Below are 14,569 nucleotides of genomic sequence, written 5' to 3' on the forward strand. Positions count from 1 at the left end.
AACTGTAGAAGGCTCACAGATTTAACCATCTGGATTTCTATGTATTCTTTTTAACAGGCTGAATTTCAAATGTATTTTATTTAGAGTTTAATTTGTTTATTTTGAATATTTCAAGATCTAATGAATAACCTATTTTAATACATATGAAACATTTATTGAACTGCACTATTTTACAGCTGTCTGAAATGCAAACCTTTGGTAGGTCCTTTCTTGTTCTGCATGGCCTGCTGCTCCTCTGTAATATTCAAGCGTCGGACCACATCAGCAAGGGCAGATTTGAGCAGCTGGATGTCATCTTCCTGCATCTGGACACGCTGCTCCAGAGAGGCAATGCGGTCTGTAACCTCCATACTGCTTGCAGCAGAGGCACTGTCATCTAAACAAAGCAGCAGAAAAAAAAAATGCATTATCAATAATGGACAGCCATCCAGAAGTACCTTATGCAATCAGCTGCAGGTAAAAACAAGGCTTTTCTCAGACCTGATGACTTCTTGAGGAAGAAAGTTTTTAAGTGACCAAAGGGAACAGATGGAAATAAAAATAAATACATACTTTAGTAAGATGTTATGATGAGGTTGGCTTCAGGGCCAGTTGTTAATTGAATTCCACTACCATTTATCTGCATGTCAGAACTGCAGTGATCAGTCATCACCCCCCTTCACTGCTCTGCTCAACAGAACATTCTGACAGTGCTGGGCATTCACACAGAGAGCTACATTTTCTGATATGCTACACACCCTTCCAGAGTAGTCTGTCTCATATAGGTCATAGAGATACATGACAAATACATAAGTAACAGATAGCCTTACACTTTTTCAAGCTAACAGGCTGAAGAACAGATACTGACCCAATGTGCTAACCCCTAGTCTATACCAGCAGCTTTGAGAACATTCCCTGCAACTGAAATAAAAACCCAAATAATTTCAGAATTACTCAGTAACTATACTCTAAGCCTGCAAATTATTAAAAGGGTCATTACTTTGATACAATTCACCCATTATTTGGAAGTAAACCATAGAAGCTTCAAGATTGCAAATCCATGATGAAGACTACACGTTCTTTCCACTCAAAACTAGTAATAAGAATATTTTTCCTAAATGAGCACTTTTGTTCCTATCACATAGAAACACTGTCTCTTATTACAATATTATTATTACAATAATATTGTGTATAATAACTCCTCTTGAATTTTAAAACAAAGTGTTTAAAAAAAGAAAACAACTGTTTCTGAGTACATCTAAAAGCATATCCAAAAATGCTAATGCATACAATCTTTTAATCATAAGCATCTAGGAAAAAATGGCATTAATTTTTTTTAAAAAAATTATTCATCTCCAAACCACTCCAATACAGATTGGTTTTGAAATCTGTTCATCAGATCAGTTTTGGCTTCCTCATCTCTCACACCCCCAATAGCTATCTGTGGTTATCAAAAGCTGAATTAGAAACAAGTCAGAAACAATGTAACAATATTGACAGTCCATAAATAGCCACAGAGTATTGCAGTTTTAAATGCTTGTTAATTCCATTATAGGATTTTCAGACCTTATTTAAAATATCACCATTAGGATATTACTAGGCTGAATATAGTAGTAATGTAAGTATCTGGTTCTGAATGAACTAAATCAGAATTCAAGTTCCTGAAAAATGTTAAAAAGCTTTCCCCATGACAAAGCTTTCCAAACTTTGGCCTAATCAGACTTGTACTCAACACAGGACTCTGTCCTGTAGCAATTACAGGTAATTAGTTCCCAAACTCAGATTAGCAGCTATGCTGGCAGCAGTAAGAGCTGCCTGCAGAACTTAACCTTTCCTCTACAAACAAAAGCCCCATGCTGCTCTAATGACTTTACACTTTAACTCAGCTGGAAATAACATGGATTAGCATACTGGACAATAGGCAACCAAATCAAAAGCTTGATTTAACCAGTACAAGCCAAATTCAAACTTCAGCCATTCTGCCAAATTCAGTATCATCAGGAATAGTTTTTCTCTGAATTCAGCCAACAAGAAATAGCCAAATCCCAAAACCAGGGCAGTAAAGGAAACCCAGGGGAAAATCAGTTGGTGTTGAAATGATCTACCCTGCTACAAAAGAAAACATCCTCATTGAAGTATCCATTTCACTAATTTTTAAGTGTGTAGAAACAGTAATTTTGCCCAGACATTAATCTTCAAGTGGTAAATCAGTGGCACTGGTTTATTGACAGTCCTGTAAGAAATCACTCCCACTAATAACTATTAAGATGTACAGTTCTCTCCCTTCTTCCCCCTTCCCCCATCTGTTACTGTGACTCTTCCCCTCACACCCTCACTGACCTCCAGGCCCCAGCAAACCCTTTCTTGGACACAACATCTGTATCTTCCACTATCATCATTCTTGTAGGGTCCTGGCAACATAACCTTCATCCTTGCTGTAACGTACAGCTTGTTTGGTTTTTATGGTGGTTACTTCACTGGGTGCAGTTCCCTTCCAGGGATGCAGGAAAAAAAAATCTAACAGCTTTCAGTAAGATTGCAGTTGGAGACAAGATTTCTTACAGTCCAATACCATTTCACTTTACCTCCTCTTTGCATGCATGTACAAGTAAGCTAGAAAAGAGGCATAGAATACAACAAAACTACATTTTATGAAGAATGCAAAGTTCATTTATAAAATAAGCATAACCTGTTTGTTATGCAAGTTGAGGGTGGAATGTTCTTGCCATTGAGATCATTACATCCCAGTATGTTGAGCAATAAAGTTGCACCTTCAACACAGCCAAATAAGTGAAATGGTACAGTATCAGAAGAGAAAACAACAACTAATGCTATAAACTAACAATACAACAACTAAAATGTCACTGCAGATGTCAGCTACTCTGTCCACACAAGCAAGAGTGGTATTGTTAGCCTAATCTGTGACCTGCCTCTGCTGTGTATCACTCATCCTCACAGCAAAGGACGTATGCAAGGAATATTTTAGCACACATTTGTAATGAAATTTGGAAAGGCATATGAAGGAGACTGCAAATCCAGACAAATTGCCTTCAAGTATTAGATCTCCTTATCAGTCACTACCACCACTTCCCATGGATGGGCAGAACAGACATCACACCACCTACATGGGTAGCATCAACAGCACAACAGAATTAAGTGCTATCCTCTTTCATCAAGGGAAGAAAAAGGACTTTAAAGTGAAATTTATGCAATATGTTTTTAGAAAACTGAAGTGAGTCACTTTCTACAAAGTTCATTTCACCGATTTTAAGACAAGTCTAAATCATTGCCTCAAACATGTAAATCATAGAACAGTTTTGGTGGGAAGGGAACTTAAAGATTCCTGCCCATCTGCAATGGGCAGGGAGTTAATCTACATCTCATGAGATAAATGCCACCTACAATGTCCAAAATTAGATAAAACAAGGAGCTATCAATTCAGATGCCACATTTTTCATCACAATAGGCATTTCTGGTAAAACTTGGAAAAAAAGAGTCATTTATCATTTTTACTTTGCTGAGATTCTACAAGTTTCAAAGGGAAGGCAGCAAAAAAGGGGAATGTACTACATGCCTCTCTAAATTGTCCAACCAGCTAATCCATGATCTCATAGATTGGAAAGATTTCTCATGGCAAACTAAAAGACAATACTGAGTCAAATGATTAATCTGCTTCCAGAGTGTATTCCAGTTTTACAGCAATTTATTACTTGAGCTTAGCCAAATGTGAATAAACAGCTGAAGCAAAGCCAACAACAGGACGTGTATGCTGTTTTCAAGAGTGATTTCAATACTATTTCACTGTATGTAGGCTAAAGCTAATTTACATACTTACACCATTAGTTAGAAGGAAGCCTATTAGATGCATACTATTTTCTATAGATTTCTTCTACAGAAAAACCTAAACCTTCTGAAAAAACCTAAATCTTACCTGTATGTTAACATGTATGAAATAATCAAAATAGGACTTGGCATTCTCCCCCCCCCCCCAAAGAACTACTACTTTATTAAACTTATTCCACTTTGCATTATGTAGGCATTAATTCTGAGGCTATCTTGTCCAGCTCAGACCCCAGCAGTTGACCATGCAGTGGAAATATTAGGTACCGATTCTCAAAAGACTGGCAAACAACTTTGAGTTTATTCAATCTACATGGCATATTTGGAGCATCAATTAACAAGATAAAATTGTACATTAAGTACTTCCAAAATTGATTACAGCTGTGGTTGCTAGACACTTATTTTGTAATACATTTTGAAAGTGGCATCTCAAAGTCTTTGCAGAGTTGTCCTTGTGTTTAGACACTCTGCAGGACATCAGGAAAGAAAATGCAAGCCTTCTGAGGACAGCAAATGCCAGCAGTGGTCTTCGGCAAAAACTGAAGATAACCCACATGACGGAAAACACAGCAAGGGAATGCAGTGGAAAGGCAGCATCACCCACACACACAGCAGCTCTTACTCTAGCATAAACACAGATTGTGCCAGCAAGCCTGAATTAAGCTCAACTGGTAGGAATATTTTCTGTCACTGAGAGATTTCATTAAGTGTATCACGTTCTGTACTTGTCCTGAAATCAATTGGTGCAAGTATTTACATTCCTTGGAAATAGCAATGAACTTCAAGGCCACTACTATAGTCTTATGAAACTGTACATGGACAGAAAGGAATTCTCCACCCTCAGTATGCAGCTAACTCTAGGGCAGAACACAGCAAGTACTGAGAAAGCCATGCCATCAAGTGACAGAAAGTTGAAAACAGTAGTTATGAAAAAATAAGCAAACAAAAAAAAGGTGCAGTCCTGCAGATTAGGAGATCCATAGCCTGGATTTGACCCAGCATACTTGCAAGCAATTAAGAACAATGAAGATCCTACACTTCCAGAAACATCTTTCCACCCATAAAGGCCCATGGTTTTTGCACTCCACTAACTGCAAAGCTGTCAGATGGAGCACATGTCACTCAGCACATGTTTGGCAAGTTCCCCTTCTCCTGCCCACATCATCACTAAGATCTCATGCAAGTAACTGAGATACTTCAACTACTTCCTTCAAACATCCTGGGAGTAACACTACCATGAAGTTTCAAATGACCTCTCTGCTTCACCTCTCTTGATTCCATATGTTTAGCTTCAAATTCTAAGAGAGCAGAAAAACATCCCTCTGTGGCAGGCATCTCCTACATTTTCCAAATCCTGCCCTCCCTATTTGGTTCATTTCATGCATCTTTGAGTCTGGGTCACAGAAGTCAGGCAGACAAACTGTTTGATAGAAACAGTATTTCTGAGTTGACAGCAACAGAGAGAAAAAAAAAACCTGGGAAGAGAGACAATCATCCAACTTCTCTCAGAATGAGCACAAGCAATTCACTGTAGCACAGAAAAAGGGGAATGCAGTCACAACACTGTTGCCAGGATTCGAAGCAAGATTGGAAAGTACCAAGTATTCTCCTCGTATCAGTTTCTGTGGCATAATGTCAGCGGTCATTCGTAGACCAGAGCCTCTGTGCAAGGGAACAATGGGAAAATAAAACAGCAGGTTTAGTTTCCTTTGACAACACCACGCCAAGCTCCTTTGTTTAAAAGATTAATGTCGACAGTATTTCACAGACTAAATGTCTTTCCTCTGCTCACTTTTCTAATGCAAAACACTGTACCATACCTGAAACACAGCAGCAGCCCTCCAGGCTTGTCTCCTGGGGACAATGACAACACATATGGGCAACAGCTTATCATAAAGTCTGGTACATACTAGACTGGTCTGCCAGATTAGAGCTTTCCACTGTGAGAAGCAAGTGGATTTAAAGCCCAAAATAATGTTATCCTATTTAATCTTGTTACTTTGTGTGGTTAGGAAAAAAAAAAAAAAACAGGCAGAATCTTTTTAACTACAGGTTAAACTGTAAACATTGTTGCCTTATGTGAAGTTTTGGAAATCAAAACTGGTTGCCAGCTGAATGTCCAATCCTCTAACTGTATTTTGCTATAAATGTATATATAATAGGACAAAAGTGCAAGCATCATATCTACTTTTTGAGATGGAAAATTTTGATTATGAGGAACAAGAAATCATATCTAATATTTAAACCCAATGGCTACAGGAACAATGCCTATCTATAAGCTTATGTATGTGTACACACATACCATTTTTGAACAGGTAGGACAACTTTTCAGTTCATTCTGTATTCTAATGCATATTCTTAAGAGTGATTAGCAATGCAAGGAGATGCCCTAGTTGGGTACAATCAGGTACATCTTACATTAAGTAAGCTGAACAACCCAGATTAGTTTTCCCATGTCCTCACAAGATATGTATGTGTAGGAGGAAATAGGAAGAAAACTCTATCCCACACATCTGCCTAATGCCCTACTCTGGATGTGCTGGGAACCACAGTAGCAGCAAAACATCATCTTGTGAGAACAGATAACTTCTAAACCATGCTAATAAAAAAAATACAAATATTTTTGTCAACTAATATGGCCTACAGATGGTTATTTTTGTGAACAGTATTTTCCCTCCTCTAATACAGCTAACAATTGCAACCCAGTACTTATAAAATCTTATTACTGTATTTTCCAACACAAACTGAGGAATAACTTGTCCTTTTACAGTTTTACCACTAGAAACTTAAAGACAGGGAATATAATTTCCTAAAATTAGAGGCAGAATTTGAAAGGATAAATCCATAATAGCAATCATCACTCAGAGCCTCACAGCTGGGAGCACTGCATTCATTAACAAAATGGGAAAGAAGAAAATGATCTTAACAGAACATTTGCAGAAAGCTCCTCGTGGCTAATTATTTAGGAATCACTGCAGCAAAATTATAAGCATGTGCCCTTGACCTGCCTGTAGCTGTCAAGATATAGCCAGCAGCTTACTATTTTTTCCTAAGCAGATGGTAAATGAGCTTCTACTTGGAAATCAACCAGTTAAAAATTATCTTCCCCAATAGCACTTAAGAAGAAGATGGAAGAAATTTTTGACACATCAATAAATTAGAGGAATTTTACTCAGAAGAGGTTTATCAACATAAATGCTTTAACAGTTTAGAGCTACTGTTCTGGCTCCATTGAACACAGAAGTCAATATAAAATGTTTTAGCCAGTTATGATTCCTCCACATTATGCTGGGATCAGCCCATACCACTGAAAAAAACCCAAAACCCCAGCATTGCAAACAGAAACCAGGAGAGTAAAGATAATATTCCGTAGCATAATATTAATGCAAGGATAGTTTGAAAAGGAAGTGAATCTATGGCACCTGCCTGGAGTTAAGAAACTGAAGATGCAGCCTAACAAGAACTTGCTAATGAGGGAACCAGTAGGGTAATTAAGGCATCAGGGCAGAATAGTTGGGCTGTATTTTAGCATCTTATAGTCTCAGTGATATGCTGAGAGTGTGCCCATATCACACCCTTAAAACAAGAGAAGAAAAATAGATTATGGAACATGGGAGAATATCTCCAATGACTCTCCATCTCCATGTCACAGTTAGGGCTGATGTCCAAGTCATCCAACAACAGCTAGGAAGGAATGAACGCAAATTCATCACATGATGTAAGGTAAAAAACCTTCAGCTTTTGTTTAGCATTACTAGACAAAAAGAACCAATTCAGAAGAGATTTGCTTCTCCTAAATATACTTTACACCACATGCAAATAAACACCACACATCAGTTCACAAAAAAACTTTCTCCTAGCAACTTTATAGTGTTTAATTCAATACCTTTTCACTGCTGTAAAAAACTGGATGTTTCCATTTGAATCTTCAACCATGCCATATGCATAAAAGCAGAAAGATTTACTTTTACTTGCAGTCAGGAGAGATTCAAAAGGCAAGAAAACTGATTTAAAACAGCTTTTAAAAGTTACCGATAGCCCGTGGTAATGCATTACAAGCCAAATTTTTTTCTTGTTTGTTGTGTATTTAAGTTATTTTACAAAAGAAAAGTTGATTCACACTCTCAAGAAACCCTAAGATGTATCAGCCAGTAGTTGATCTGCAGTTAAATGCAGGCTTTATGTTACATTAGAGACAGGACCATTTAAACACTTAAGAAACTATTTAGGTCAGCATACGTTTTGTCATTTTCCTAATTTCCATATTCAATATTAAAATGACAACTGATCCTCAAATTTACCTGGACCACTAGCTTTTTACCTATATTTTTATAGTCTACAGTTTAATGAAAATTATAATCTTATATATATGTTTTTTTAAAAGCAAATTGAAAACACTATTAAATTTTAGAAATACATAAGCAATTAAACACTTTTCCAATTAAGAAATTACAAATTTACTAAACTGAGACTGCATCAATAGCAAGTAATCCATAGTTACCAATTTGAAATAGTTTATGTTTTGTCTTATTTCCTAAGTGTATCCTCTGAGAAATAAGAATTGGAAAATCTCAGCCTCTAATCAATAGCATTTACTTGTAAAACAAATACCACTCCCATTCTACATTTACATTTCTTAAAGGCTGATCAGCTTTATAAATTGTTTTCTGTAGACTCAAACTAAGGGACACAATACAAAGAGAATAAAACATTCCTCTTGCACCTGCAGAAGGGGCCATTGATGTCTAAAGTAGATTTATCACTTTCACAGACTCTGGGTACTTGCTCTCAGCTGATGGCTTTACTTTCAGCAGTGGTCTGACTTTTCTTTAGAACTCTGTACCTCGTGAATATTTTAGTTTCTGAAATTAATGCAGTGTTAGGCTTCATTACAGGTTGTCACAAAGACAAATCACAGTCTAAATATTTAAAGGGAAAGTTATTTCAAATTTAGAAAACTATTATAAGTCTTTTAAAACCTGTCTTGTTCAGTACTGTCTCTCACAGGAATATAGAATTTTTTTCTAGAATGTGCAGTTAATCTAGTGCATGTGAGAAGTACTTGAATTAACTAGTGACAGCCTTGCTTGGATGGCAGTAGTAAAAAAGCATCCAGAATGCCCATAACAGAATGGAATTTTACCCACACTGTCCATCTTTATCTTCAGTTAGGGTTAAGTCTTCCCTTCATTTAATTCTGGCAAATATAATACAACATAATAATATAATTATTAGTAATAATTCTATTATTAGTAATTCTTACTGTAAACTCTTCCCATTACATGTTCCCACTCTCCAGCAAAAAAAACGTTGTGGACATAGATGCAGAAAGAACAAAGTGTCCTTGCCAAGGACTCAAACACAGCCAGAGATACCACATTTGATTCAGTATTTGATGTCCTGGTATTAACCAGGAAGATGACAGTTTTAAGGCTATTTAGGAGAAGGAAGAAAAAAATCCCTTATTTGCTATCCTTAAATAAAAAATTAATTCAGGTTTATTTCAGGAAACAGAGAAACATACATAATCTGAAAAATTATTTGGTTAAAAATGTGACTCCTCTAATTGAAGACAATTTGCATTCTTTTTATTTTTAACTGGGTTCCCTAGCATGAGATCATATTCTTATTTCACCACAATAGGGTGCACAGCATTGCGACACATTTCACCCAGCTGCGATGCCATTCCCAGCACACTGTGAAGCATGGTCCTGCCACCCTGTGAGAATGAGTGAGTTGTATTCTAAGGTTTGCCCCATCCTCACAGTACTTGGCAATGCTACAGCATGCATGTTGCATATTTTTAAAAGAAACTCAGGCTTTCATGGAGGAGGAGATGAAGGAGGACACAAAGGTAAGCTATTTTATATCCTTCATATTGAGTGAAAAAAGTTTAGAAATACACTTTGATCAACGAGTGCAATATTGTCTCTCCCCAGGGTTATGGAGAGCCCTCAGTAAAAGTGACAGAGTCAGCAGATGTCTGATCTGTCCTTGGCTGGGAACAAACCCCAGGCCAAGGTCCAAGCAAAGCCTGGCTCATGACCATTCCTCTCCTTCAAGGACTTTGTGGGACTGATTTCCTTCTGGCGGCAGTCAGTACTTCACCCGTATGAGTTTTCACTCGAGAGATTAGACGGATGATGACTGTGCAGAGTAAATCCTTTCCCAAAAGCCATCTCCTAATAGCACTGTGCTGAAGGACTAGTGTGAACAAACCCTGCAGAAAGCCTGGCTGATAAGGCTCTTGTAGCCCTGTGATTACTGGGAATCTGAGCTTCAGCCTTCATGATAAGGTGGAGCCTATCAGTAAAGACAAACCTTTAAGGCTATTCAGCTTTAGGGCAAGTGTTCTCTTATCCTTAGCTCTGGATGTGGGTGGAACTCACATAAGTCAGACTTCTGTATGCAAGTGTACAGACACAAGTTAGGTCAAGTACAGCCTCTTGAACTAAATGAATTTAGTATTTTAAAGGCACTGTTTAACAATACAGTCTTTACTTACAATTCAAGAAGGAACATTTTTTAAAGTGGTCCTGCACATAGATTAGTGGTCTACAAGTATGTAAAAATTATTGCAGTGATAAGATTTGCCCAAAACAACATTCAGGTACAGTAAACTTTCTCAACACAGCACAGAGCAGTGATTTCCATGGTCAGTAAACTGAGCACTACATTGAACTTGAAAATTACTAGATTTAGAAGAGATGGAAAAAAGTTGAAACTGGCTGGGAAACATTTCTCCCAACTCCACTGAAGAGTGAGTTCAGAAAACAGTATCTGCTCACAGCACATCAATTTTTTACATCACCCATGGCAAGCAGGAGATGCCTTTTTCAAAATATCTTTCATTTTAGCAGAAGACAGTCAAGATTAAAGCCTAGTACAGTACAACTTCTTCACAAAAATACTTGGTTACATAAAAACAACAAACTTAATACACAAGCTCATGCTAAGATACACAGATCTCTGTGGCAGAGAAGTCCAACCCCCAAATCTACAGCTTCCCTGAGCCAGTGACCCAGCTCCTCACTCTCAATGGCCTTATTTTTAACAGTTTCCAATGTTGACTCTTCACCAAAAGCAAAAGCATTCAATATTTGCAAAGCCAAAAGTTGAAAAGAAAGGAAAAATGATCCAGTTGATCAGGAATCCTGTTACACTTAAGCCAACAAGCAACTGCTCTAGCAGTGAGTGCCACTAAGACAAAGGGATCACACAGTCAAGTAAATCTATCCACACCTCTCTTTTTCTTCCTTTTAGATGGGAACAAGACAGCTTTGTAGGCCCACTATCAAGTAAAAATCACCAACAAAACAAAACTTAAAGCAAAGAAACAAACAAGTTGCTCCTCAAAAGATCCACACAAGAATAAACCCAAACCCAAATAGTTAAATGAAAACTACATTTTGAGAAGTCATTCACAGAGTGTGATAGTTCCTGCTTCCCTAATCATTAGAAAAGAAAGATTTTTTTTCCTACTGTATTGCAAAATAGTTCAATACCCTACTAGCTCCCCTTACACAAAAAAGAAGCTTTTGAACTGGACATCAAATTTACTGGTTGCATATGTACTGTGTTCCAAAATTACATTAAATACACTTATCAGATTTATCTGACTCCAGGAAAGTCTGTCTTCTGAAAGGAATGAGGCCTAATTCCTACAAAAATTATAAGGAATGATTAAGTAATTTAAAAATCCTATAAAACATGAATAAAACAGTTTTGTTTTAAGCTTCATTATTCAGCTTTAGTTCATATATTTTCTTACTCCCCAGAGCTTAAAAAGGGAAGCTTAATAATTTTTCTTGAGGTGCTAGAACTTTCTATCTGTTTGCCACTTCATCCACAAAACAACCAACAGCAAGGAGAGTGCATTATCACCCATGGATCTGTACCAGATGATTTAAAAAAACCCATTTTGTTTCATGGACAACTGCTTACAGCAGAAAAAAGGCAAGTCCCAAGAATTTTCAAAGCATTTAGTCAAAAACTCTGCAAGAGGGTACCCTCTCATGCTGCAGGTTCTGGAGAATTCTTCTCTTCAACCTGCTCAGTGGCTGGTGAGGCACCAGAACAGAGTGCCCAGAGAAGCTTCAGATGCCCCATTATTAGAAATGTTCAAGATCAGGTTGGATGGGACTTTGAGAAATCTGATCTCAGTGGAAGGTGTCCCCTAGCTCTATCATCAGCAGAATCTACCCAGCCCTACCCCTGCAGCCCTCAGTCAGGGCTGTTCTGTGGGGCTGAAGACTACCCAGTCAGGCATGGCAAAGGCTGGAGGACATTCAGTTGTGCTGCTGAGACCTGTACACAAAGCCTGATCAGCATCAGTGCTGTGAGAGATTACAGCACACTCAGCAGAAACATCTGCTATTTTGGCAGCTCCCATCTGATTTCTGAAGGACCTGGAGGCTGGCAAACAGGGCAGGACAGCGGTGGAGTGGGAAAAGGGTCCCCCCAGTAGTGCTGAATCCTCCAGAACTCAGCCTGACCTTCTCGCAGGAAATCAAAATGGTGCTAAAATTTTGCAAAGAAAATAATATCTAAAAACTGCCTCTTGACTGCTCACAGACAAGTCCCTGCAATGCAGGCAGCTGCTGCTGCTCCCACTTTCATGGAAGAGATTGCCCCATATCTCAAGTCAGTACACGCAGGGATACCTTCACATCTGAGCTGCACTCAGGAGTCGTGGTCCCAGGGCACAGGACAAGTGGCTACCACGAGCAGGTACTAGAGAGAGCTGGCAGCACCATACCAGGCTGGAAGCTCAGGGGGTTTCAGCAGATAGGAGTGGGTCTCTATTTGTTGTGGGAAAGAGCTGGGATCCAGTGTGCAGATGGAAAGTATGGAATCAGGCTCCCAGATGGCACAGCATGCTGAACATGGACAAAATCCAATGCAAGCAGCCAGAAACATGGCAATACGAGAGGGGCAGTTGCCACTACCTGAACCCAATTCTGCTGCCACCACTACATTTGGCCTGCTGATGATACCCTGACAAATTAAGCTGAAGATCCCCAAATCCCACAGGAATACTAAATGCCATGTATTGTCTTCTGCCTTATGTGCATCTCCCCTTAATCGATTTTCCTGTGGACTAATCATAGAATTCATACACTATAGGTAGGTCAAGGCTCTTCTTCATTTTCACTCCCTCTTCCCATTCTTCCTTCTCCTTCTCTATGCAAATTACAAAAATCACCCTCTTCTTTAGCTGTTTTCCTGCATCCTTGACAGGTTGTAAAGGCAGTAAGGGTAATGTTCAGAACATACAGTGCAAGGAAAAGCTTATAATTCCTGAAAGTTAATTTGAAAGTGAATAAATAAGACACTGGGTAAGCCTATGCACATAGTTCTAAGATTATACCCATAATATACTGTATTAAGAACTTCTTAATGAGGAAAAGGAGTTATTCAGAAGAAGAGTGCCAGTAGCTTTCCCCATCTTCCCATGAATTATTTCAAATGGATACAATCCATTTTCACTTTAAAACCTCTGCTTTACACAACTGTTCATAGGACTTCATCTTCAGTGCAACATTGCTTAAAGAAAAATGGATACGAACCTGCATATCATTCATATCTAATGCCTTGCCAACCCACACCTTCTTTTTACTATTTAATTATCATGTGCAAGCCTGTCAAAAGTGTCAAAAGCTTTTTTTTTTTAAGCTGCTACTTTTATAATCTGAAAGATGTCATCACTTTAATGACATTCATTTGTTTCCCAAGGTTTGTGCCTCCAAAAGGTCAGAACAATTCCCTGGATCTCACTGCACTCTGCACCAGTCACCTTGGTAGGAGCCTTGAGGGACTGAGTTTATTTGACTGCTTCCCATTTCTACTGCCACAGCTGTGGAAGAGGGAATTCTGCTCATACAGTTTGCACAATATAACTGACATTTAGTATGCAGCACTCAACCACAGCTTGCTAAAGGACAGGTAGCACGGACTCGTAAGAGCAACATGTCAATTTTTCCCAGTCGTAACTGGAAAAAAAGGAAAGATTTCACAACTGTGCAAGTTGCTGACTTGTCAGCAGAGTTACAGATTTGCTGTTTGCAGCACAAAGTGACTTTAAATTTTTATATAAGTTTACGTATTTATGCAGGCAGAACAAAAGGTACTCCAATAAACTGCATGTAAAACCAGATAATTTACACTTCTTAAGATAAATTAAGTTTCTACGAAAAAATCTTACTACTACATTTACAGTAAAGATAAAGCTTCCACAGTACACAGTCTTTGCAGCATAGACAAACACAGACAGCTTGGTAAACTGAGCAATGACTGCACAACACCAATTGTTTTAAAATCACTGTATGTATTTTAGCCACTACAAAATCTAGTAAACCTAGTTAATACAAACCAGCGCAGTGTCAGAAGTGCTCTGTGCCAGAAACAGCTGGAAACACCCAAACAGAAAGACTTTCACCACGTCATAATCAAGATGTTTGAAATAGCTTTTTTTCCTCCCTGATGTATTGTCCTACTTCTTATTCTGTACAACAAGACAGTTATTTTAAGGGAGCCAGACTGGAAATAGTTAGGAATAGCCAGGAGAAGGTGGCCTGTATCTATTTTGTTCTTGGGGGAAGTACACGAGCCGTGCTGAGACAGAGCCTTGCTCGGAAGGTGAAGGTAAGGTGCTTGCTCTTTGGGATACAGACTGCCATGGACTTGGCAATTGTTTGCTCACTGAGCATGGGACTAGTAGACACTACGTAGAACCAGAATTACAAAGAAC

General features: G+C 38.4%; 2 protein-coding genes across 16 annotated transcripts in view; one reads left to right on the forward strand and one right to left on the reverse strand.

The window, feature by feature from the left end:
* SETD3 (SET domain containing 3, actin N3(tau)-histidine methyltransferase) overlaps positions 1 to 14,569 on the forward strand; it is a 611,377-nt gene that overhangs the window by 236,733 nt on the left and 360,075 nt on the right. The gene's annotated exons all lie outside the window — the stretch shown is intronic.
* EML1 (EMAP like 1) overlaps positions 1 to 14,569 on the reverse strand; it is a 121,054-nt gene that overhangs the window by 50,842 nt on the left and 55,643 nt on the right. For all 15 annotated transcript variants that reach the window (XM_068192416.1, XM_068192402.1, XM_068192401.1 and 12 more), the window contains exon 2: positions 194 to 376. In XM_068192416.1, the coding sequence (XP_068048517.1) occupies positions 194 to 376 (183 nt within the window). The remainder of the gene's footprint in view (positions 1 to 193; positions 377 to 14,569) is intronic.

This window comes from Anomalospiza imberbis, chromosome 6 (genome assembly GCF_031753505.1).
Source record: "Anomalospiza imberbis isolate Cuckoo-Finch-1a 21T00152 chromosome 6, ASM3175350v1, whole genome shotgun sequence".
In the NCBI taxonomy this organism is placed as follows: domain Eukaryota; kingdom Metazoa; phylum Chordata; class Aves; order Passeriformes; family Viduidae; genus Anomalospiza; species Anomalospiza imberbis.